Below are 26640 nucleotides of genomic sequence, written 5' to 3' on the forward strand. Positions count from 1 at the left end.
GGCCAAAAGTTTAGAGAATGACACAGATATTATATTTTCACATGATCTGCTGGCCTCTGGTTTTTATGTGTGTTTGTCAGATGTTTTTATCACATACAGAAATATAATTGCAACAATATTATGAGTAACAAAAGGTTATATTGACAGTTAAAATGAGTTAATGCAGCAAGTCAATATTTGCAGTGTTGACCCTTCTTCTTCAGGACCTCAGCAATTCTCCCTGGCATGCTCTCAATCAACTTCTGGATCAAATCCTGACTGATAGCAGTCCATTCTTGCAAAATCAATGCTTTTATTTTGTCTGAATTTGAAGGTTTTTGTTTGTCCACCCGTCTCTTGATGATTGACCACAAGTTCTCAATGGGATTAAGATCTGGGTAGTTTCCAGGCCATGGTCCCAAAATCTCTATGTTTTGTTCCCTGAGCCATTTAGTTATCACCTTTGCTTTATGGCAAGGTGCTCCATCATGTTGAAAAAGGCATTGTTGATCGCCAAACTGCTCTTGGACGGTTGGGAGAAGTTGCTCTTGGAGGACATTCTGGTACCATTCTTTATTCATGGCTGTGTTTTTAGGCAAGACTGAGAGAGAGCCCATTCCCTTGGCTGAGAAGCAACCCCACACATGAATGGTTTCAGGATGCTTGACAGTTGTCATGAGACAAGACTGGTGGTAGCGCTCACCTCGTCTTCTCCGAATAAGCCGTTTTCCAGATGTCCCAAACAATCGAAAAGGGGATTCATCAGAGAAAATGACTTTACCCCAGTCCTCAGCAGTCCACTCCCTGTACCTCTTGCAGAATATCAGTCTGTCCATGATGTTTTTTCTGGAGAGAAGTGGCTTCTTTGCTGCCCTTCTTGAGACCAGGCCTGTGACGTCTGCCTGCGGTCTGGACTGCAGCCAGACAGCACCCCGAGAAACACTGAGACCCTTTACCCCTATACAGGGATCTGGATTTATAGCAGAGCCCAGGAGGCGCTGTCTGAATAGGAGCAATGACCAGAGCAGGACGGTCGCCAGAAAGGTGTTCCAATACAGGACACAGAGGCAATGATATCCGAGACTAAACCAGTCAGGCAGAAATGGTATAAAAACAGTAGACAGTAGCAGAGTCAGATTCCAGGTCGAAGCCAGAGTCATAAACCGGGAGGGCAGCAGAGGTACAGAATCGTTAGGCAAAAGCAGAGTCAGAATCCAGGCCAAAGTAAGAGTCATAAACCAGGAGGGCAGCAGAGGTACAAAGTCGTTAGGCAGAAGCAGAGTCAGAATCCAGGCCGAAGTCAGTGTCATAAACCAGGAGAGTCGCAGAGGTACAGAATCGTTAGGCAGAAGCAAAGTCAGAAGTCCAGGCAAAAGTCAGAGTCAGTCAAACAGCAATTCACACAGTAACACGCAGGGGAACCAAGAATATATCCGGCGGCCTGCAAGAGCAGTCCCAAGGTATTTGAGGGATCAGGTCATCCCTTACAGGCCCGTGGCCCGATGATGTCATCCGGACTGCCCCCAGGACCAGGCTGGATGGTAATGCACCAGCCCCTTCATGACTGACCGAGGAGCGAAGCCTGCGTCCAGCGGACGCCTGCGCAGGAGCCTCATGACTATCGCCGCCACCCCTCGGGGTTGAAGCACAACGCCTCCCAGAGACCAAGGCCGAGACTGCAGGCCACGGGTCAGACGGTGATAGGACAGTCCGGCGCCTCCTAGTGGTCGAGGCCGGAACAGCAGGCCCTGAGTCTGACGGTGATGTGATAGTCCGGCGCCTCCTACTGGCCGAGGCCGGGACAGCAGGCCCTGAGTCCGGCGGTGATGTGATAGTCCGGCGCCTCATACTGGCCGAGGCCGGGACAGCAGGCCCTGAGTCTGGCGGTGCCGTGACAGTACCCCCCCCTCTAAGAGGGGCCTCCGGACCCTCAAAACCCGGTTTGTCAGGGTGGAGGAGGTGAAACCTGCTAATCAACCGCTTAGCACGAATGTCACTAGCGGGGACCCAGGACCTCTCCTCTGGGCCGTAGCCCTTCCAATGCACCAAGTATTGTACCGAGTTTCTCACTAGACGGGAATCAAATATGCCTTGGACCTCGTACTCTAAGGCGCCCTTGACCAAAACTGGAGGAGGAGGGGACCGGACGGGACGAATTGGGGAGCGGTATACCTTGAGGAGGGACTTATGAAAAACGTTAGGAATTTTAAAAGACTGCAGGAGTTTTAACCGAAACGCTACTGGGTTAATTACCTCTAATATTTCATATGGTCCGATGAACCTGGGACCCAGTTTGGCTGACGGTACCTTAAGTTTGATGTTTCTTGTAGAGAGCCAAACCTTGTCACCAACTCCCAGGTGCGGCCCCTGGGATCGTCGTCTATTGGCTGCCGAAGTCTGTCTAATTTGAGCCCCTTTTAAATTATAGTTTACTTCGGACCAAATAGTCTTTAGACGATGTATACTTTGCTCAACCCCTGGGATTTCCGACATCTTGGCCGAAAATGATCCAAAGCGCGGATGTAGACCGAGGTTACAGAAGAAGGGGGTGGTTTTGATGGAGTCTTGGTATCTATTATTGAGAGCGAACTCTGCCAATGGCAAATGTTCCACCCAATCTGACTGATGTGCTGAGACATAGCAGCGGAGGTATTGCTCCAGCGTTTGGTTGGCACGCTCAGTTTGACCATTCGTCTCGGGATGGTATGCCGAGGAAAAAGACAACTCAACACCAATACGTCTACAGAACGCCCTCCAGAACTTCGAGACGAACTGGGTACCCCTGTCGGATACGATATTTGCCGGAACGCCGTGCAGACGTACAACGTGAAGAACAAACAACTTGCTTAAGGTTTCAGAGTTGGGTAAGCCGGACAGGGGAACAAAGTGAGACTGTTTACTGAACCTGTCCACCACCACCCAAATACAAGTTTTCCCCTCGGAAGGTGGCAGGTCTGTAATGAAGTCCATGGAGATGTGGGTCCATGGACTTTCAGGGGTGGGCAAGGGCTGAAGCCAGCCGGCAGGACGGTTATGGGGGGACTTGGCGCGGGCACAGACTTCACACGCTGAGACGTACTCCTTGCAGTCCTTGGCCACCGTTGGCCACCAAAAGTTCCTGGTTACCAGCCTAGTGGTATTATTAAGACCAGGGTGGCCTGCCAGGACGGAGTCGTGAGATTCTTTTAACACTCGTAAGCGAAAAGTAGCTGGGACGAATAATTTTTTGGGGGGCGTAGAGTCAGGAACTTGTTCTGATGACCTACGGATCTCCTCCAGAAGGTCCAGAGATACTGCCGACACAACAATGCCATTTGCCAATATGGGAGCTGGTTCATAGTCCTCGGTGTGTGTGTGACAAAAGCTGCGGGAGAGGGCATCTGCCCTCACATTTTTGGTTCCGGGGCGAAAGGGGATTAAAAAAATCGAACCTGGAGAAAAACAAGGCCCACCTGGCCTGCCTAGGGTTTAGTCTTTTAGCCGACTCTAGGTAGGTTAGGTTTTTGTGATCGGTAATAACAGTAATTTTGTGTTTGGCGCCTTCGAGGAAGTGGCGCCATTCCTCGAAGGCCCACTTAATTGCCAATAATTCTCGGTTGCCAATGTCATAGTTTCTCTCCGTGGCAGAGAATTTGCGGGAGAAAAAGGCACATGGACGAAGCTGAGTGAGGGATGCAGAGCCTTGTGAGAGCACTGCTCCCACTCCGACTTCGGAGGCATCCACCTCCACAATAAACGGGTGGTCCAAGTTTGGTTGAATCAACACCGGGTTGGCCACGAAGCACCCTTTTAGTGTGGAAAAAGCCCTGGTTGCCTCAGGATTCCAATTAGTCACGTCCGCCCCTTTCCGGGTAAGGTCCGTGAGTGGCTTGGCAATCTCTGAGAATCCCCTGATGAATTTGCGATAATAATTTGCAAATCCCAAAAATCGCTGGAGTGCTTTCAGCGATTTGGGTTGTACCCAATCCTTAATGGGTTGAATCTTGGCGGGATCCATGCGGAACCCCTTGCCTGAGACCATGTATCCTAAGAACTGCACCTCTTCGGCAAAAAAAACACATTTTTCAAATTTCGCGAACAAAGAGTTTTCGCGCAGTCTTTGCAGTACTGAACGGACGTGTTGAGCATGAGTCACAGGATCAGCAGAATAAATCAAAATGTCGTCCAGATATACGACGACATACACCCCACAAATATCTCTAAAAATATCATTGACGAAGTGCTGGAAGACTGCAGGAGCGTTACTGAGTCCGAAGGGCATTACCAGGTACTCAAAATGGCCAAGGGGTGTATTAAAGGCCGTTTTCCATTCGTCCCCATCTCTTATGCGGACCAGGTTATATGCCCCCCGGAGGTCAAGCTTAGTAAACCAGCGAGCTCCCAGTAACTGGTTAAACAGATCAGGAATGAGTGGCAGCGGGTATTGATTCTTTACCGTTATGGCGTTCAGCTCACGGTAGTCAATGCATGGTCTGAGTCCACCATCTTTTTTCTCTACAAAGAAAAACCCAGCTCCTACAGGTGAGGTGGAAGGTCTAATGAAGCCTTTTCGAAGGCTGTCTGCAATGTATTCCTTCATGGCTACACGCTCAGGACCAGAGAGGTTGAATATTCTCCCCTTAGGGAGACGGGCACCAGGGACCAATTCGATAGGACAATCGTATTCTCTGTGAGGAGGTAGTTTCTCCGACTCCACTATAGAGAAAACATCTTCATAATCCCTAAACGCATATGGAATAGAAGGTGTTCTAATTTTAATCTGGTTCACTGAAAAAGACATACAGTTACTCTGACACCATGGACTCCAGCGTACAACGTCACCTATGCGCCAGTCAATAATCGGATTATGTTGGTGCAACCATGGCATGCCTAACACCACTGGATCTGACAAATTGTATATAACAAAAAATGACATTTGTTCGTTATGTAACGTCCCCACTGACATAGAAATTTCGGCAGTAACGAATTCCACGCCTCCTTGGAATATAGATGTACCATTAATAGCAGTAGTCTGAATAGGCGCTTTAAGCCTTGACAGAGGTACACCAAGGCTCTTAGCAAATAAAAAATCCATAAGGTTGACGGCAGCACCACAATCCACATAAGCCTTCACACACAGACGTTTCTTAGCAAAAGAAAGGGAAACTGGTAACAACAGTTTGGCCGCATTTGCGGGCAATACCTGACCCCCAACGCTGTCCAGGGGGTGATTGTCCAGGAATGTGGATTTCCAACAGCCAGCATTTCCCTTGAAGCTTCCAGGCTGCAGCATGTTTGAGCCTGAGAGTGACTTCCCAGGCTGAGCAATGTAACAGGTGTTTGGGCCAAGAATCAGCTCAGTCAAGAGGAAGGAAAAAAAAAGGTGAGGAAAACTGCTTTTATCTGTGTTAAGTATAGACACAAAAAGCCGTTTTATTTTTATGGCCGGATATAATGTGACGTCTGCCTGCGGTCTGGACTGCAGCCAGACAGCACCCCGAGAAACACTGAGACCCTTTACCCCTATACAGGGATCTGGATTTATAGCAGAGCCCAGGAGGCGCTGTCTGAATAGGAGCAATGACCAGAGCAGGACGGTCGCCAGAAAGGTGTTCCAATACAGGACACAGAGGCAATGATATCCGAGACTAAACCAGTCAGGCAGAAATGGTATAAAAACAGTAGACAGTAGCAGAGTCAGATTCCAGGTCGAAGCCAGAGTCATAAACCGGGAGGGCAGCAGAGGTACAGAATCGTTAGGCAAAAGCAGAGTCAGAATCCAGGCCAAAGTAAGAGTCATAAACCAGGAGGGCAGCAGAGGTACAAAGTCGTTAGGCAGAAGCAGAGTCAGAATCCAGGCCGAAGTCAGTGTCATAAACCAGGAGAGTCGCAGAGGTACAGAATCGTTAGGCAGAAGCAAAGTCAGAAGTCCAGGCAAAAGTCAGAGTCAGTCAAACAGCAATTCACACAGTAACACGCAGGGGAACCAAGAATATATCCGGCGGCCTGCAAGAGCAGTCCCAAGGTATTTGAGGGATCAGGTCATCCCTTACAGGCCCGTGGCCCGATGATGTCATCCGGACTGCCCCCAGGACCAGGCTGGATGGTAATGCACCAGCCCCTTCATGACTGACCAAGGAGCGAAGCCTGCGTCCAGCGGACGCCTGCGCAGGAGCCTCATGACTATCGCCGCCACCCCTCGGGGTTGAAGCACAACGCCTCCCAGAGACCAAGGCCGAGACTGCAGGCCACGGGTCAGACGGTGATAGGACAGTCCGGCGCCTCCTAGTGGTCGAGGCCGGAACAGCAGGCCCTGAGTCTGACGGTGATGTGATAGTCCGGCGCCTCCTACTGGCCGAGGCCGGGACAGCAGGCCCTGAGTCCGGCGGTGATGTGATAGTCCGGCGCCTCCTACTGGCCGAGGCCGGGACAGCAGGCCCTGAGTCTGGCGGTGCCGTGACAAGGCCTTGCTCCAAGAGTCTCCGCCTCACAGTGCGTGCAGATGCACTCACACCTGCCTGCTGCCATTCCTGAGCAAGCTCTGCACTGCTGGTAGCCCGATCCCGCAGCTGAAACACTTTTAAGAGACGGTCCTGGCCCTTGCTGGTCTTTCTTGGGCGCCCTGGAGCCTTTTTGGCAACAAGGGAACCTCTCTCCTTGAAGTTCTTGATGATGCGATAGATTGTTGACTGAGGTGCAATCTTTCTAGCTGCGATACTCTTCCCTGTTAGGCCATTTTTGTGCAGTGCAATGATGACTGCACGTGCTTCTTTAGAGATAACCATGGTTAACAGAAGAGAAACAATGATGCCAAGCACCAGCCTCCTTTTAAAGTGTCCAGTGGTGTCATTCTTACTTAATCATGACAGATTGATCTCCAGCCCTGTCCTCATCAACACCCACACCTGTGTTAATGGAGCAATCACTGAAACGATGTTAGCTGGTCCTTTTAAGGCACGGCTGCAATGATGTTGAAATGTGTTTTGGGGGATAAAGTTCATTTTCTAGGCAAATATTGACTTTGCAAGTAATTGCTGTTAAGCTGATCACTCTTTATAACATTCTTGAGTATATGCAAATTGCCATTAGAAAAAATGAAGCAGTAGACTTTGTAAAAATTAATATTTGTGTCATTCTCAAAACTTTTGGCCATGACTGTAAGTCACAAATGCCCCAAAGATTACGATTCTGATTTTCCCAAATGAAGAAAAACACCATGGCACTCGCCAGTCTTCTTGAGATTGAGATCCATCTCTTTTCCTTCATTTGAAACTGATCCATTTAGCAAAAAACGGATCAGTTTCAAATCAAAGAATAATGGCTATGACAACTTTGTTGTCAACGGATTGTTGCTGGATCCATTCTAATGGATGATACCGGACATGTGAACACGGCCTTACATGGCTATTCCTGGTTTTATAGCGCTTTGGTCTGTGCCACGATTTTAGGAACAAGCTATTTTGTATCCGTCACACTGCGGAGCACCGCCATATTTCACAATGTTTGATCCTGGTGTGCGGCGCTATACAAGCTGAGGTTGTGCCGTGGTCTAATACATATCTTCTACAGAATAAATAACTTCAAAAAGCATCAAACTGACTTGTTAAAAAGGGGAATGCGAAGTTTTCTTATGTCCAAAGCACACACTGAAACTATTGGTCCTTGCAGTGTTAAAAAAATAGACGTCACCATATTGAATCCATAGAACAGTCTTTAGGTAGATAGCCCTAATCTGTCTGTTTTATTCATTTAACCATTTAAATGCAACACAATGACATAAAGATGCAAATTGTATTTAGAATATTCTTTTATAAAGGGCAATATAAAGGTTAAGGATAATTTTCTTACGTATAATTCCTTCGGTGCCATCGACATGCTTTGGTACATAGTATGCCGACAGGTCGCTTTGCAGTATCTCATCAGCTGTTGCCCTTGCCAAACCAGCCGCCAGGAAAGATGGGCAATTACTATAGAAAGAAGACAGAAGGAGACGTTAGTCAAACAGTCCTAACAAGTGATTTATTGTACAATTCCTGGAACTAGAGGGCAAAGGAAAACTAGCAAAATACAATTCCACAGTTATGCTCCATAACAAATTATATTACAGGTTAGCAGGCTGCTCGACTTCTTCCAGGAGATTGAGTTATGGTTTCTATTCCTGACTCTCCCCATCATTCTTCAGAGAAATCAGATGTAGTCACAAAAGAACCGTCAGTTGCTAAGAATCAGATTGTTGCTGAAAGTTTTTATGCATATCTAATATTGAGGAATGAGGCTCATTACCATGAAATCGCTTTATTAGTGGCCCTCATATACAATATTAAGTGAGACCTGTTTGTCTTCATCACTGCAGCACATTACACAGGTTACTAAAGTGGCCCTAGATGTGGTCAGAATTTGGCCAATTGAAATGAGATGTAGCAATTGTTGGGATAATCATTGTTTATATTGTTTTGAAAGGATATTAATTTTATCATCGGCTTTCTGCAAAACAACAATGTTCCTCTAATGCTTTCTTTCTGTTCAGACTGGGTTCTAATGTTTAAGACTAGAGTTGAGCGAACATCTTCGGTTCCCCACTTATTCGGCAAGCTATAGTGCTTGCCGAATAAGCTACAGCGGGAACCCGGCTTCCTGGATCACGCTTGGGTGAACATCTGATCGGCGCCGCAGCTTCATGTGTCACGGCTGTGTCACACCCAACACACAGGCTCTCCATTCATGTGCTGTGACACAGCCGTGACACATGAAGCTGCGGTGCCGATCAGCTGTTCCCCAGGCGCGATCCAGGAAGGCGGGGTCCCGCTGTAGCTTATTCGGCAAGCGCTATAGCTTGCCGAATAAGCGGGGATCCGAAGATGTTCGCTAAACTCTATTTAAGACCTCATTCAGATGGCTTTTTTTTTCACGTACGAGAAAAACAAACTGAGTTTCATCAATTATTTTCATCAGTGTTTGGTCAGATTTTCACCAGTTTTTCTGGTATGTGTAAAAAAAAGTTTTTACTCCTCCTCCTATGTAACAGTCCGTAAATATCAGACCGTACTTGGATAGCATCCAAGTGTTGTCCGATTATTTATTACTTTTTATGGACCCATGGACTTGCAGTGCCAATTTTGATCCAACACTCGGATCGATATTAGACATGTCTCCATGATTCTGCACGGACCGTGGAAATTACGGACATGTGAACAGCCCCATTCACTAGTACAAGTATGAGTGCTAGACATGAATGACACAGCTATGCCCAGGAACAACAAAAGCGGACATCTGAATGAGGTCTGAGGCAAAAACCGCACAATTTGGAGAGATATTCTTGGTGTTTGGGAATCAAGACACAAATCTGGATGATTCCAAGAGCACAAAGGGATCAATAAAAATTTATTGGGATCTGATGGAAAAAAAGTTTTGTGGACAATGGAACCCCTTAGCGTGAAGCCTTGGTAGAAAATAAAGGGGAAATGTAATCAATCTGTGCCATTTTTCTGCCATTAAAAATATGAAAATTCTAATGGTCATCATATTTGCACAATAATATGCAACTTTTCTTGCCTCTTGCCACTTTCTAAAACGGTCAATGAAAAGTAGATTGTGTTAATATACAGGGACATGGTTTCCTTTAGTTTGACAGATCTACTTACACCAAAAATTAAACGTGTGCCTCTGCATTTAGTGCATATTACTCCAATAAAGTATACACTAAGATCCAGCTTCAGACGAGCATGTCTAAAATTGTCAGTTTTTCATAAAAAAAGTGACAGTTCTTCATCCAAATCGTCATCCTTATGTCAGTTATTTTTACATCCTTGTGACATTCGCATGACATCCATTGCTATACATCAACAATTCAAAGATTTTACAAGACCAATTACAAGATAACGAGATAAGGTAAGATAATAATTACAATCGATTCAGAAAATGTGGATGCCATACAGATGGGGTCCATATAGCATCCACTTTTTTCACAAATCTATTGAGTTTAAAGTTCAAGACTTGTCCAAAAAAAATGGATCAGTAACTTTTTACACCTGGACCATCGGCTTACGTGTAAGAACGTTCATTTGATCTACCCCAATAATTTGAACTGGTCCATATTCTGTTGTGCGCAGTTCAGATATACACAGACAGTATACTGCACAGATGGTAAAAATTAGATTGTCTGAACGAAAACGAAGACTTATAACCCCAGTCATAAAAAGTTTCCTGAGGGGTGAACAAGTGAAAAATAGTCCCAGTTTTTAACACATTTCCTTTTTAAATCTTGTCATTTTATATTTTCTTTGACCTCTGGTTCAAGGTCAAAAAATTATATAAAACACTTTGTATTATACAGGTCACAAACCAATGAGCCAAACACTAAAAGAAACTTAGCAAATCTAACTAAATTATGTTTGAAAAAAAAATCAGTAGTGTAAGGTTGTGTCAAGAGATTTCCAGAACACGGGTCTCTGAATGACTGTCTCAGGAACACTAGCTGTTGTGTCACCTTCCCCAGGTAACACACTTAGAAGAAGCCATGTTATTAAATAAAGGGTCTTCTGAGATTTATTTCTTATTTCTTTTTTATTTCCCCTGGGATCCATAAATAGTGTTCAGTTCAAGAACTGCTTGAACATTTGCTTTTAGCAAAAAAGATAAAGTATCCTAGCTGGTCTTTGTAATTTCATCCAGCGACTACAGCAGGACTGTGACATTAGCAGAAGTCATTTCCCATATCGGCATTAGAGCTGTGTGACTTGTGTCCTCCAGGCATGCATACATTACCAAAGGGACACAAGCAGGTTTAAAAGACCTACATTAAAATAGCACAAATAGCAATATTTTTCACATACTGGAATTCATACTCCCAGAAGAACCAAGGAAAAATCCTCCGGAATAAAGTTTAAACATGTCATCATTTCTGGAAACCACAAGAACGAGACTGAAGATATCCATCCCAATGTTAACTTTTCATAGATAACATAAAATTCAATGTGATTTTTAAAATATTAGATAGAACAAATTATTTCTGACATTGCAAAAGTAAAAGTATGCAATTGTGGCTTTCTGGGATTTTTAACTAAGCTTTAGAAAAATGACTTACATTAACCTAAAGATCCCTTATGGCTACCCCAGTGACGTGACACTCATGAGTCACATTGTCCAATCAATGACATGACGATCATAAGTCACTGCATCAAATTAAGGTCCAATCACTTGGAAGTTTCAACCACAAGGACAGCACATAATGCAGAAATGGTTGAATGACACAGTCACAATACAAGAAGATGCTAATTTATAGGAATATTTTAATGTAAAAAAATGTACAGTACGTAAGATATTCAATAAATCCTGCTCAAGGAAACAGACATCTAGCTAGGCGGCACGAGCTGCTAAGCTCAGTAATTGGCTACAGTGGTGATGCGTGCTATTGACATGATGGCACTGCTGTAACCATATCTAAACTTTTTGTAATTTTAGGTGATATAGAGCATTTTGGGTAGATTTTCCTGATAGAGGAAAACCCCTTTAATAAGACTTATATTTCATATTCTAAACAGCTTAAGGCTACTGACTTCCTCAAAATGAAGGGTTAGACATAGATTGAAACCCCAGAATACCGATCAGTAAGATAGTTAACAGTAGAACCTCATAGGATATTCGGTCATTAAAAAAAAAAAAAAAAAAAAAAAAGCACACCAATGATCATCTAAAAAACTAAATTGACTCTTTAATGTAATTGACATGCTTCATGATTAGAACCCTTGATTCTGTGTTCCGTGGTCGACATCTCTTTCCGACAACAGATAAACCTTTTCTTTGGGTGTTTTACTTCTGTTATCTTTGTTTGTCGGTTTTGGGTAACAGGTGTTTTTAATTTACTCTGTCTGTCCTATCACCTTTCGGTTCAGCATTAAATATCTTCCCCCTACTAGCGTTTCCTGCTTGTGATAAACTTTGTTGGATTCATTCACTTTGCTGTATTTTGTGTTGGTTGTAGTTGTTTTGTGTGTGATTCCCACATTTCTTAGGGAACTGACACTATAGCAATACTAGGAGCTGTTAAGGATAATCAGAGTAATCTGCTGTCGATTGGGGGCGCAATTAAGTTATCTTAGGGTGCCAACCTTTGCGGTCAGGCAGGAACAGACCAGGGTCAGAGAAGGGCTTTTACTAGTCTGAACAGGAACCTGTTAGATTCAGGTATACATCTCCCTGGTATGTTCGTTACTCGTGTGAATGTGCTTTAGCAGTCAAAACAATAATATATTTGGAAAATAAAGGGACGCCTTTTATTCCATCAGATACAAATGTGTACTCCTATTAACCAAAATGGGGACATACAGTTGTGCTCAATAGTTTACATACCCCGGGAGAATTTTTGCTTTCTTGGCCTTTTTTCACTGAATATGAATGATAACATCAAAACTTTTTCACCACTCACGGTTAGTGGTTGGGTGAAGCCATTTATTGTCAAACTACTGTGTTTTCTCTTTTTAAATTATAATGACAACCCAAAACATCCAAATGACCCTGATCAAAAGTTTATATACCCTGGTGATTTTGGCCTGAAGACATGCACAGAAGTTGACACAAATGGATTTGAATGGCTACTAAAGGTAACATCCTCACCTGTGACCTGTGGCAAATGCCAGGAAAATTGTTTGGGATGCAAAGAAAAACCCACAATTAACATCAGCTGAAATGCTGGACTCCCTAGTGGTGTGGCTGTTTCAAGATAAATAATGAGGCACGTGAAGAAAAATGGGCTGCATGGTCGAGTCGCCAGAAGAAAGCCAAATGACCCTGATCAAAAGTTCACATACCCCATTTCTTAATACCGTGTATTACCCCCTCTAACATCAATGACAGCTTGAAGTCTTTTGTGGAAATGTGGATGAGGTTCTTTATTTTCTCAGATGGTAAAGCTGCCCACTCTTCTTGGCAAAAAGCCTCCAGTTACTGTAAATTCTTGGGCTGTCTAGCATGAACTGCACGCTTGAGATCTCAGAGTGGCTCAATGATATTGAGGTCAGGAGACTGAGATGGCCACTCCAGAACCTTCAATTTGTTCTGCTGTAGCCAATGACAGGTTGACTTGGCCTTGTGTTTTGGATTGTTATCATGTTGGAACGTCCAAGTATGTCCCATGCACAGCTTCCAAGCTGATAATTGTAAATTTGCCTCCAGTATTTGCTCATAACGTGCTGCATTCATCTTTCCTTCAACTTTACCAAGTTTCCTGTGCCTTTGTAGCTCACACATCCTCAAAACATCAGTGATCCACTTCCATGTTTTACAGTAGGAATGGTGTTCCTTTCATCATAGGCCTTGTTGACTTCTCTCCAAATGTAATGTTTATGGTTGTGGCCAAAAAGTTCAATTTTGGTCTCATCACTCCAAATTACCTTGTTCCAGAAGTTTTGAGGCTTGTCTCTGCACTGTTTTGTGCATTGTAGGCAAGATACTTTATGGAATTTGCGCAGTAATGGCTTTCTTCTGGCGACTCGACCATGCAGCACATTTTTCTTCAAGTGCCTCCTTATTGTGCATCACGAAACAGCCACATCGCTAGTTTTGAGAAAGTCTAGTATTTCAGATGATGTTATAGTATTTGTGGGTTTTTATTTGCATCCCGAACAATTTTTCTGGCATTTCTCACAGGTCACAGGTGAGGATGTTACCTTTAGTAGCCATTCAAACCCATTTGTGTCAACTTCTGTGCATGTTATCAGGCCAAAATCAGCAGGGTATGTGAACTTTTGATCAGGGTCATTTGACAATAAATGGCTTCACCCAACCACTAATCATGAGTGGAGAAAAAGTTTTGGTGCTCTCATTCAAATTCTCTGAAAAAATGCCAAGAAAGCAAAAATTCTGACGGGGTATGTAAACTTTTGAGCACAACTGTAAATATTGTGCCATTTGGCTAATAGGACAGATCAAAGCGCAAAGAACAAAGCATACTCAATAGCAAGGAGAAAATTGTATTAATGAAAAAAAAAGCATTTCCTCAAGTGATGCCCCTGCTGTCATTGATCCCAGAACACTAAGGAAAGATGCAGCACTGATTACGGGGGAGTGGCACCTGAGTAGGAGACACATATTTCTCTCTTTTTTTCCCTTATCTTCCAGTGCCCAGTAATAAAGGGTTGTCAACAGTGAACTACCTCTTTAACTATACCAATAAAGTGAAATAATTATAAGATGACTACTAACTTTGCCATTAGGCATAATATATGATAGAACTAAAAATATGTAAAGGAAAATCTGGACAGAAAAATGGGTTGGTCTTCTTAAAGGCAAGGTTTTTTTTGTTATTTTTAAAGAGGTCTCCCTGCAAATGATTTCCATTTTATCAATTGTGTAATTATTAGCAATAAAGTAGTCAGACAACTGAACTGAGAATGCAGACTAAAAACACACTAATGTCACAACAATTATAGACTAAATGACCGAGTTATAAAAAAAAAAAAAAGAAAATATCGGGAGTTCCTCATAAGCAAATCTAGCAAGTTGCTAAAAATAAGGAAAAACAAGCAAATGCCAGCATCATGGCTTCAGGTCGCATCAATTTCCGCCTGCCTTGCATTTTTGTTGCTTTTTCAAAACGGATTCATTGTCACTAAAGACCTCATTAGGGAAGTAAATTGTTTGCCAGGCATTCTTTTAGGTTATAAATGTGGAGTGGGTGTTACATAACACTCTTACTGCGGCATTTTCAACCTGCTGGGGAGAAAATTATGATGGACATTTTCCATCAATTAGTAGCTATGATAAAATTAAAAAAAATTACATTTCATTCAGACATTCCACCCATTCCATCTGTATACTGTAGGTATGCTGCAGTCATACTGCCGATATCCTTAGAGAAAATAATCTATATCCTTTTAAAATAAAAACTGTGCACATAAGAAAAAATAATCTAAATGTTCCTGATTCATTCTACCAACTGTCTCAGAATTTAAAGATTTGCTCCAAGCATCTGCTGATTGCCGTGGATATTGGCCAGGAGAGCAGATCTACCAATTTTGTGCCATGATGTGTTCCAAATATGACAAAACAAAAAAATTGTCAAATAAATGGTTTCTAATGTTCAATAATCTAGATTACATTAATTTTTGCTGAATTCATTTTCTTTTTATCAATTTTTTTCATACTCATGTATTATGTGACGTACATCATGAATTATAAGTTCTCTTATAAGGACCTCTACTGCCATGAAGCAGGATGAGCATTTCACCTCCATCGGTGGTCTGAGATATCTATATCACCTGAAATTCCAGCCATTATTCTCAACTCTGAAATGCTGCATGGAGAGGGTGATAATATGTGGAGCAGGCTCAGGAGCTGAACCCACACCATATGAGATGTCAGCTATGTTATATAGACATTGCGTGCTCAGATAACGTACTATCCAAGCATGCTCGGGTGTTACCCACGCATTTTGGGCATGCTCGGATAATATGTTAGAGTCCCAGCGGCTGCATGATTCGCGGTTGTTAGACAGCCTGATAACATGCAGGTATTGCCTGTTTGCTAAGCAATCCCCACGTGTTGTGGCTGTCTAACAGCCGTGAATCATGCAGCCACCGGGACTTGAACATATTATCCGAGCATGCCCAAGATGCTCAGAAAACAGCCAAGCATGCTCGGATAACACGTCATCTGAGCATGTTCGCTCATCACTAATAGACCTGTGTCACTACATGACTAGAGCGGTGTTCAGATTGACGCTATTTTACAGCAACCATGGGGCAATCATGGGTTGCCTTTTCAACCAAGGGTATGCTGAAAACCCCCATTGCTGCCATTTTGGCTCTCCTGCGAAGTTAAGCCACAGGTTGAGTCTGTGATTAGTCCTATAGACTGCAATACTGTGGTACTGTACTATACAAGAGATCAGACAAGCGCAAGTTCAAGTTCCCTAAGAAAATAAATTTAAAAGAATAAAAAAAGTGTTTAAACATATTAAAAACTAAAAAAAAAAACAACAGTAACTGTAATATCCCCCTTTTCCCAGTTGCAAATGAAGAAATTAAAAAATTAAACATATTTTGTATCACCACATTGGTCTATGAAAATATTAAATAGTAAGTGCCAAAAAAAGAAAAGAAAATCAAACACCAGAATTGCAGGTATTCTGCCACCAGCTCCCTTAATAAAATGCAATAGAAAGTGATCAAAATTTTGTATAAACCCCAAATTGATCTACATATGGTAAGTCTCTCAGCTCACATTGCAAAAAAATAAGCCCCAACATAACTTGGTCAAAATTAAAACAAAAAGATCATTACGGGTCTTGGAAAATGGTGACACAAACCAACTTTTTTTTGTTTTCTTTTACAAACTTTTCGATTTTTTTTTCCATTACTTTAAGAAAAAAATAATAATCTATGCAAGTATGGGTTACCATAATTGTACTGAAATCGAAAATCAAATTTCCAGATTATTATTACAATACAAAAATGGCTGTAAGAACAAAACCCCCAACATTGGTGGAACTACATTTATTCACCGTGGAATAATACTGAACTGCAGGTAGGGGCGCCATTTCAATTTTTGCCTCTTGGATGAGGAACATGTCTGTGCTTTGGGGTGGGCCTGTGGGCAGGTCTTTCCTTGGTTTTTCTGGCTTAGAGCAGGAAGATAAGACTCTGCCTACAGTCTCAGCCTGGAGCACGGGTATTTCATTAACTGAAAACCTCTAACACTGATTACTCAAGAACCACAAGACAGATTTCTTCACCCCAGGTATAATTTTAGTCATTTTAATATTCCAACCTGACAATGCCTGTAGTTTACTTAGCAAAACGCTGCTGACAGGTTTGCTTTAAGTACCAGAATAATGCAGAGAGGATATATATTGTTGCCTATTGCACTGCGGAGCTGAAGTTGAAGGACTTAGAAGCTGAATCATCCTTTGGTGAGTAATATGCTTTAACAATTATTTTTACACTGATCAAAAGAAGTGTCCGGAAAAAGGTAGAGCTCCATTGGAGTGATAATTAGGTCTCTGTCCTTGGTTATCATACAACGCGGAATCCCAAAATCTACCAGAAAACACAAACTAATTTTTGTGCCATTTATTTTTGTTAAAAATGTTAAATTGAAAGTTTTTCATGTCTGAGTCATAGCTACATCATACGCACTTCATTCTAACCCATAATAGATGTTCATCTAGCATTATCATGGAATCACTGGAGAGTATCGCCACTAAAGCGGAAAATGTATACACAGTAATCATTGCTATAGTTACACAATCTGACCCCGGATCACATCCAAACTCCATACATTGTCTGAAGGCTCCTCCGCTATTTTTAAAACTAAATATAACACAGACAAACACAAGCAATATTTTCTCGAGGCGTTGCATAAAAATCTAACGTCGATGCAGATGCAGATAAAGCTCTAAATATAGCAGCTATGTGGCCTTGAACAATTATGCTCCACATATATAGGCTGCTGATGTATAAAACTAGAACTACTGTACCTTTCCTGATTTTCTGAATTTCGGTATTAATCGACATTTTGCATTACAAAACAATAAGGCTTTTAGCATTTTAGCCTTTATTTACTCCATTTGTCAGAATATTAATTAGGATGAAGCTCAGAAACAAACAATTATTCCTGCAAATTCTGTATCACCCCTTGCCTTTCCTTGTCTTTCAGGGGTGGTGAACACACTTTTTAAATTGACCATTAAGTGCCAAATACTATGTTTGTACATCTTAATACTGGGATTAGGCGTAAAGTTTCCAGTAACTCTGGTTATAAGACTGTAATGGGGCTGATTTGTTTGGATGTTGATGTGTGACAGAAGCCCTTTATGAAGAACTATAGAGTGATAGGCCAAGCTTAATATTACATGTAGTGGCATCTGGTAGAAGAGTGGTTGGCCACTTAGGCTTGGCGGAAGGACACAAAAGTACACAGATGTCGGTTCAACAACTTTACTTACTTAGGCTAGTTTCACATTTGCGGACGGAGGAGCTGCAGAGGGCTGCACACTTCCTCTGTGAAGCTCCACCCACTGCCGGACCTCCTCCAGTCAGCTCCACCTACTTCCGCATACTTCTGCATGCGGCCTGCGTACCCTATCTTTAACATTAGGTACGCAGGTCGTGTGGAGGTATGCGGATGCCTCCGCATTTGTCGTTTTGACGATGTGGCAACCGCATCAAATTCCAACAAGCTGCATTCAATGCATCGTCAAAACGATGCATGCGTAGGCATCCGCATACTTCCGCACAACCTGCGTACCCAATGTTAAAGATAGGGTACGTACTCAATGTTAAAGATAGGGTACGTAGGCCGCATGCAGAAGTATGCGGTTGTAGGCGGAGCTGACCGGAAGAGGTGCGGCAGTGGGTGGAGCTTCACAGAGGAAGTCCACAGCCCTCCGCAGCTCCTCCGTCTGCAAATGAGAAACTAGCCTTAGAAGGAAGGAGCCCGATGGTACATAGTCTTACATGAGGCAACAAACTTAATAGCATCATCAGTCTCAAAAGAAGCAACAGTTTTGACTTGAACAGAAATAAGACTTGTTAAATAGGGAAAACAATACAAACTAAACGCTCACCTCAGCATTCACTAGCTCAGATCAACCTAACATACTATTACAGAGACAGTCTTTTTATGTCTTTTGTTGTTTAGTATTCTGAATTCATAGCATTTGCCCCATAGCTTGGATTGATTAAAAACTTGGATTATTTAACCACTTCACCCCCAGATGGCTATCTGATTTTTGCTCCCCTTCATTCAAGAGCCATAGCATTTTTATTTTTTTCAGCCATATAGCCATATGAGGGCTTGTTTTTTTATTTTTTTATTTTTTTCAAAAAAAGTTGCACTTTTGAATGACATTTTTATTGCCACATAGTGTACTGGAAAACAGGAAACAAATTCCAAAAGTGGTGAAACTGCAAAACAACAAAACAAAAATACCCAGCAATTTCACAATGGGTTTTTATTTACCATGTACAATTTATGGTAAAACTGACATGGCAATATGATTCTCCAGGTCAGTATGAGTATGCAGATATCAAACATGTATTTTTTTATGTAAAAAATAATTTGCTTTTGTTGCCATTTTCTGAGACTTGTAATGTTCTCATTTTTCGGGATCTGAGGCTGTTTGAGGGCTTATTTGTTTTTGAGCCATGAGTTGACATTTTTTACTGATACTATTTTGGCATAGATACAACGTTTTGGTCTCTTTTTATTGCAATGTTGTGGATACCAAAAAAAAGTAACTGGTGGTTTCAATTTTTTACATTACGCTGCCTACCAATCAGATTAATTTATTTAATATTTTGATAGATCGGACATTTCTGAATGCGGCGATACCAGAATAAAAATGAGTTCCACAATTGGATGTGTTAAAAAAATATTTCTGTCCTGAGATAATCTTATAAATGTGCCCCTGTGTAATCCAAGATCTATTGATTATAGTGTACTTTGTTTGTGAGAAAACCCCTTTAACTCTCATTATAATTACTGTCGTTTCAGGAGAACGTGCAGCAGAATGTCTACATCTGCCTCTAGATCCTCCCTCTACATAGAACCTTATGAGCACCAACTGCCATCTCCTATCTCAGTAAAGGGAATGCCCGTATTTCCTGAAAGCAGATTTTATCAATGAGAATTTTCAGAATGAGTGATCAGTCTAAAGGGAGAAAGAAGACTAATTTGCTAACGATATATTACATTTCTTATTTTCACGTGTACTATTACGTGGGGAAAAGAAAATTAAAACAGTTAAACTTTATTGAAAAACTATCAAGTTTCAGGATTCTCAAACTAACATTAAACATTTGACTTTTGAGCTTTTGGATGCTCTTTGCTCTTGTACAAGGTAATTACCTCAGAGTCCTAACCTCTCTCTGCCTGTCTGTGACGGCCGTCTGCGAATCTGGGCTGCAGTAGGAACAGCACCCCGAGTAACCCCGAGACCCTTAACCCCTATACAGGGATCTGGAATTGTAGCAAGGCCCAGGGGGTAGCTGTCTGGTGGAGCAGTGGACCAGAGGAGGACGGCCGCCAAGGGGTTAAAACTAAAACCAGTAATCGTGGTCAGGAGGCGGAGGCCGGAGGGCAACAGAGGTGCAAAATCAGCAAGCAGAAGAAGTGTCAAAAGTCCAGGCCACGGTCAGTAAAACCAGAAGGGCAGCAAAGGTACAGAATCAGCAGGCAGCAGAAGGGTCAGGAATCCAAGCAAAGGTCAGCGTCAAAAAATCAGAAGAGAGGCAGAGGTACAAACACGGCAGGCAATAGAATGGTCAGAAATCCAGGCTGAGGTCAGAGTTAACTATAGCAATTCACACAGTAGCACGCAGGGGAGCCAAAAATATATCTGGCGGCTTGCAAGACCAGTCCCAAGGTATTTGAGGGATCAGGTCATCCCTCACAGGTTCCCAGACTGATGATGTAATTAGGACCGCCCCAGGACCAGGCCAGATGGTGATGCAGTAAGCCCTACATGACTGACAGAGGGGCGGAGCCTGCGCCCACCAGATGCCTGCGCAGGAGCCTCTTCTCTGTCACCACCCTCACCCAGGGGCGAACCATGGTGCCTCCCAGTGGCCGAGGCAGGAACAGCCATCCCCGAGTCCGACGGCGACGCGACGGTCCGGCGCCTCCTAGTGGCCGAGACAGGAACAGCAGGCCCCGAGTCTGGCGGCGATGTGTCAGTCCGGCGCCTCCTAGTGGCCGAAGCCAGAACAGCAGGCCCTGAGTCTGACAGCGATGTGACACTGTCTTCTTGTATTCAGTCTTTCTTCTTTTCCCATTATACATTGAGGTGTTCCATTCAATAACAATACATCGGATCACAGATAGCTCTTGAAGTATTTCCTCCAAAGTTGCTGGGCTCAACCGTGTGTCACAGCTTCAGAACCATTATCAGTTGGTGGTAGGATGCCAACTATTTTTTGGTGAAGTGCACAAAAAGAATCATGTACTTGAGAATTAGAAAATGCTTTTAACGGAAAAGCTATCAGGACCAATTCCCAGTACAGGAGCGTCAACAACATAAACATGTTGAGAGAAAAATTGTTACTTATGCTAATATCTTATTATGTAAAAGAATGAGACCAGGGGTCTGGGAGATTTTTTTTTTTATATGTGATTTCTACACAAACTTGACATCCTCTAATGTTATACATTTGACCCTCTCCACTAGGGCGTTACCATCTGTACATTATGTAGTAATATAATCTATATAAATTCATTACTAATATCAGAAATATACCGCCCATTGTCAAGTACCCCACAAAGGGTTCTCCTCGTTGTCAAGAACAGCACACAGAAAATGGGGCTTAGAAACTGAATTTTTTTTTCTGTGGGATTCATCTTATGCCCCTATTCCATGGGAAACACACCATATCAGAAGGTGAAGTCAGCTTGCAGATTCATGTAGAACATCGGCCTGACAGTAGATAAGGACACCCAGCTATAAAGCATTGTTTAATGCCTTGAGAATAAGCTCTTAGAGGACGAGGACATAAGCGGATATTGATTCAGTTATAGGATAGGCTCAGGCACATATCGGAAGACATCAGTCCTATCTACTTCTGTATAAGGATCAACAGGCATGTTTCTGAACTTACGTTGCCTTTTGGACTATTTTCTCTAATAATTTCTTTGTTTGTATTATCACACCATTGAATTTTCTTAGTTTTTTTTTTTTTTATTAAATAAACATCCATTATTACTTCACCCTCTCTACACTGTACTAACCCCTTCAGTTGGGGATCACCCACTTGTCTTCATCTTCTGATACTCATGGATAAAAGGTGGGACTGGAAATTCCTTTGTTGCCAAGTCCTCTGAACTTACTGTATTTGATAGGTTTCATCTCTTAGGCTGTACACTACTTGTGTCCAGTGATATCTGTTGTACTGTTCTTTGATCCATGTCACATAATATGGTTTTCAGGACACAACACATATTACTTTTTTTCCATTGGAAAAGTCATACTACTTTTTTTTACCTGCTCGCACAACAGTATTTCATTACTAAAGATCAACGTGTATGCAGATGAGCTCTTTACATATACTGGGCAACTCAATGCAAGTTCATATTGTGTAATGGACTAACTGGCAGCACAACGCGACTGACGAACATTACACTTTTACCGATTGGAAGTAATTTAAACAGGCAGAGCAAAGCAAGCAATGAGCACTGAACGATCTAAACTAGTGCCCAAAGGTTCCTGTTGCGAGTTTTTCTCGTTCATTTCATCCTGTTTACACCCCAACAGAATTGCGAAATTGGCATTTTTAACAAAACTTGCAGTGTAAACGCCCTTTAGAGTTTGTTGGTAATCCCATTCTAAAATCATGGCCATTTAGAGTTGGACCTCTGAGACCACAAATGTCTCCAGTCTTCTGGAAAGACTTTCTAGGGCTAAGCTTGTGGGAACTTGTGACCATTCACCAAAAAGAACATTTATTGGCCAAGAAGGTCGGTCTCACATTCAGCATTTTAATGGCTATCAGTGGGATTGCTATACTGACTTGTTACAGCCAACCCCTTTGAGGACATTTATGGCTTCCCCTCTTCTCTCAGATCTTGTATTCCTACCTACCCACTATAGCAGTAAATACAGGCTTGTGGAAACCTAAGGGTGGAGAATCGTGTATGACAACTTTGACGACTAACAGACACACATGCTTTATATTAATTAACACTAACACCATAATGGCACAGCAGCAGGGCTAGGTGTGCATATTAGCACACATAAAAAAGGAAGAAAAAAAAATAGTATATAATGACATGTACCTACTCCACTTATTTCTGCAGCAACATGAGGAGCCAGCTGTATAGTATCAGCAAATGATCCTGATCTGCTATCCAAATATAAACTCTGACAGTGCAAAATACGCAAAATATAGCGTGCTACTAAATGTGGCAATAAGAAATCATTCACATCTACTATTGTGACCAGTGTCAGACTGGGTGCCAAGGGCCCACCAGTAACATTGACTTTAGGGGGCCCAATTTTCACTTCCCTCATTCACAAATTTACCTATGCTTCTTACAGAATAATACACTGGGTAGTTTGGTTAATGAATGATGATATCCTGTTTTTATCTGTACAAAGTAAATCAAGTGAATTATGCCAAGTATTGCTCATACAGTGGGGTTGGGGGCCGATATCTACACAAGGGCCCACCGGGGGATTCCCCTGTTCCCCTATGGGCCAGTCCGAGCCTGATTGCGACTATAGTGTGCAGATGATTGCAGCGTTCCACAGTATATTAGTCAGTTTCCATGGCAGTTTGGTGTGTCCAGACTTGTGCAGCCCTATCTGTGAAATGTGTGGACTTCAGGGAGCTGCTGGAACGTTCTAAGTAAATCGGTCTCACACAAGGAGTAGGATACATGCTTGCAAAGGCGGACACAGACAGAAGATGGCCATTGTGCAAGAACAGTATATGGGCCCTTTGCAAAATAATAATATTGGGCCCCTGTATGACTGCACTAGTAGCGCCAATGGACAGCAAACCAAGGAAACTACTGTTCAAGTTGTTCTGACTGATTCACGCGGTTATCAGTTACACATCATCACCATAATGGTGGAGATCAGAGATTACTCATTGGTACATTTATTAGCATGCTATATTTTGCATATCTGTGCACAATCAGAATTTTTATTTGCATAGCGGATTAGATTTACAGCTGAATACAGACACAGGCAAGTGGAGAGAAAGCACTCTAACAATCCAAAATATCATTGCAAGCAGAGTGGTTAAAGAGGAACTGTCACCCTTCAAAAAAGTGGTATTTTGTACAGCTGTTCCCCTGAGTATTCCTTTTTTTGCCTTTATATACCGTAGTAGCAGAGATATGGGTCTTTTTATTTAGTGCAGTTTTTATGGTCTTTGCCATGGGGGTCGTGCTTATTGGTTAATAAGGGTATGTGCACACTCTGCGGATTCTGCTGCGGTTCCGCAGCGTTTTTGGCCCTGCGGATCCGCAGCAATTCTGCAGACATGGTACAGTACCATGTTATCCGGTGTGATTTCAAAACCGCAGTGCACACGCTGCGTTTTTTTCCGCAGTTTATAATCCGCAGTTTATAATCCGCAGCATGTCAATTCTTTCTGCGGATTTTGCAGCGGTTTGGCACCGATTTCATTGTCCAGGTGTCAAACTGCAGTGGAAAACCGCAGGCAAATCCACAGATAAACCGCAGGTCACTTTACCTGCGGTTTTACCTGCGGATCCGCACGAAAAAAAAACGCAGGTTAATCCGCAGCGTGTGCACTTAGCCTAATAAAGAGCAGAATAAAGTTACTCCCCAGAGAATCCTGTGAGCCATCCCCCTTGGTAAAGACCATATAAATAGCAGTAAATAAAAAAGGCCTGCATGTCTGGAACCAAGATATGATAAAGATTAAAAAAACAAAACAATAAAAACTGGACTACTAAGGGGAGCAGTAGGAATAAAATTGGAGCAAAAACTGGCCATTTGTGTCCAAGTGAAAGGTTTTCTTTAGGGTGAGTGCACACAGTGCGGATTTACCTGCGGATTTTTCAGCGCGGATTTGCAGGTAAAACCGTAGGTAAAGTGATCTGCGGTTTTCCTGTGGATTTGCCAGCGGTTTCCCCCTGCGGTTTGACACCTGGACAATGGAACAGGTGTCAAACCGCTGCGGAATCCGCAGAAAGAATTGACATGCTGCGGATTTAAAACCGCAGAAAATCCGGTTGGAAAAATCCACATTGTGGCCACTGCGGTTTTGAAATCCCATTGGCTAACATGGTACTGTACATTTGCTTGCGGATCTGCTGCGGATCCACAGGGCCAAATCTGCAGCGTATCTGCAGCAGAATCCGCAGCGTATCTGCAGCAGAATCCGCAGCGTGTGCACATACCCTTAAGGGGGCAAAGAAGAGAAAACATGAGGAGCATAAAATATTTTTGAGATTCTAAATTTTGGAAAAACTTTAGTAGTTATGGCGCACATATGATGAGATTTCTGCAGTGACTGCTAAAATACAGGTGGCTTCTTACAAAATTAGAATATCATCAAAAAGTTAATTTATTTTATTTCTTCAATACAAATACTCATATATAATATAGAGTCATTACAAAGAGTGATCCATTTCAAGTATTTATTTCTCTTCATGTTGATGATTATGGCTTACAGCCAATGAAAACCCAAAAGTCATTATCACAGTAAATTAGAATTAACAAAAAAAAAAAAAAAAACACTGGCAAAGGCTTCCTAAGCATTTAAAAAGATCCCCAAGTCTGTTTCAGTAAGCTACACAATCATGGGGAAGACTGCTGACTTCACAGATGTCCAGAAAGCAGTCATTGATACATTCCACAAAGAGGGTAAGCCAAAAAAGGTCATTGCTAAAGAAGCTGGCTGTTCACAGTGCTGTATCCAAGCATATTAATGGAAAGTTGAGTGGAAGGAAAAAGTGTGGTAGAAAAAGGTGCAGTAGCAACCGGGATAACCGCAGCTTTGAAAGGATTGTTAAGAAAAGACCATTCAAAGTTTTGTGGGAGAATCACAAGGAGTGGACTGCTACTGGAGTCATTGCTTCAAGAGCCTTACACACAGACGTATCTAGGACATGGGCTACAACACCAGACCTTACCTGGGCCGAGGAGAAAAAAAACTGGACTGTTGTTCAGTGGTTCAAGGTGTATTTTCAGATGAAAGTAAATTTTGCATTTCATTTGGAAACAAAGGCCCACAGTCTGGAGGAAGAGTGGAGAGGCACACAATCCAAGTTGCTTGAGGTCTAGTGTGAAGTTTCCACAATCAGTGATGGTTTGGGGAGCCATGTCATCTGCTGGTGTAGATCCACTGTGTTTTATTAAGATCAAAGTCAGCGCGCTGTCTACCAGGAAATTTTTGAGCACTTCATGCTTCCCTCTGCCAAGCTTTTTGGAGATGGAAATTTAATTCTCCAGCAGGTCTTGGCTCCTGTCCAGACTGCCAAAAGTACCAATACCTGGCTTAAAAACAACAGTATCACTGTGCTTGATTGGCCAGCAAACTCACCTGACCTAAACCCCATAGAGAATCTATGGGGTATTGTCAAAAGAAAGATGAGAGACACCAGATCCAACAATGCAAATGAGTTGAAGGCTGCTATCAAAGCACCCTGGGCTTCCATAACACCTCAGCAGTGCCACAGGCTGATCACCTCCATGCCACGCCGCATTGATGCAGTAATTGATGCAAAAGGAGCCCCGACCAAGTTTTGAGTGCATTTACTGAACATGGGCGTACCCACCATGGGGTAGCTGCCCCCCCCTAGAAGCAGGAGCGCGCACCTATCATGATGAGGCCACCTGTTTTTCCTGCCGCCGGCCCTTTAAATCTTTGGGCACGGTGGCTTTATAGGTGCGCGCTCACGCATGCATCAGTGAGTCAGTGGCCGGGTGCCCTGCACATAGGGGTTAAGAACGCCTGACGTTGAACTTCAGGACGTTCTTTGTGGGCAGAGAAAGAGCACTCTGCTCTCCCTGTCTCCCGCCCCTGGCTGCAGCGCACCGCTGAACGTATCAGATCAGGCATCTGGAGGAGCTCCTAGTGCCCATGCGCTCCTGAGGCAATCGCTGTTATTCTATTCAGTCAGTGACATCACGCCGGGTGTGGGTGAGTGAGTGCTGGCTGGGCTGATTTATATACAGGAGCTGGCTGTGGCTGGGCTGATGTCAGGGCCGCACCT

At 42.9% G+C, this 26640-nt stretch overlaps 1 protein-coding gene across 1 annotated transcript in view; it reads right to left on the minus strand.

Moving 5' to 3' along the window:
- The window catches only part of PPM1E (protein phosphatase, Mg2+/Mn2+ dependent 1E), a 345133-nt gene that overhangs the window by 155739 nt on the left and 162754 nt on the right, over positions 1-26640 (minus strand). The window contains exon 2 of the mRNA XM_073574366.1: positions 7807-7925. Coding sequence (XP_073430467.1) covers positions 7807-7925 — 119 coding nt within the window. The remainder of the gene's footprint in view (positions 1-7806; positions 7926-26640) is intronic.

The sequence above is a fragment of the Dendrobates tinctorius genome, unplaced genomic scaffold (genome assembly GCF_039654945.1).
Source record: "Dendrobates tinctorius isolate UK_male_01 unplaced genomic scaffold, ASM3965494v1 ptg000007l, whole genome shotgun sequence".
In the NCBI taxonomy this organism is placed as follows: Eukaryota; Metazoa; Chordata; class Amphibia; order Anura; family Dendrobatidae; genus Dendrobates; species Dendrobates tinctorius.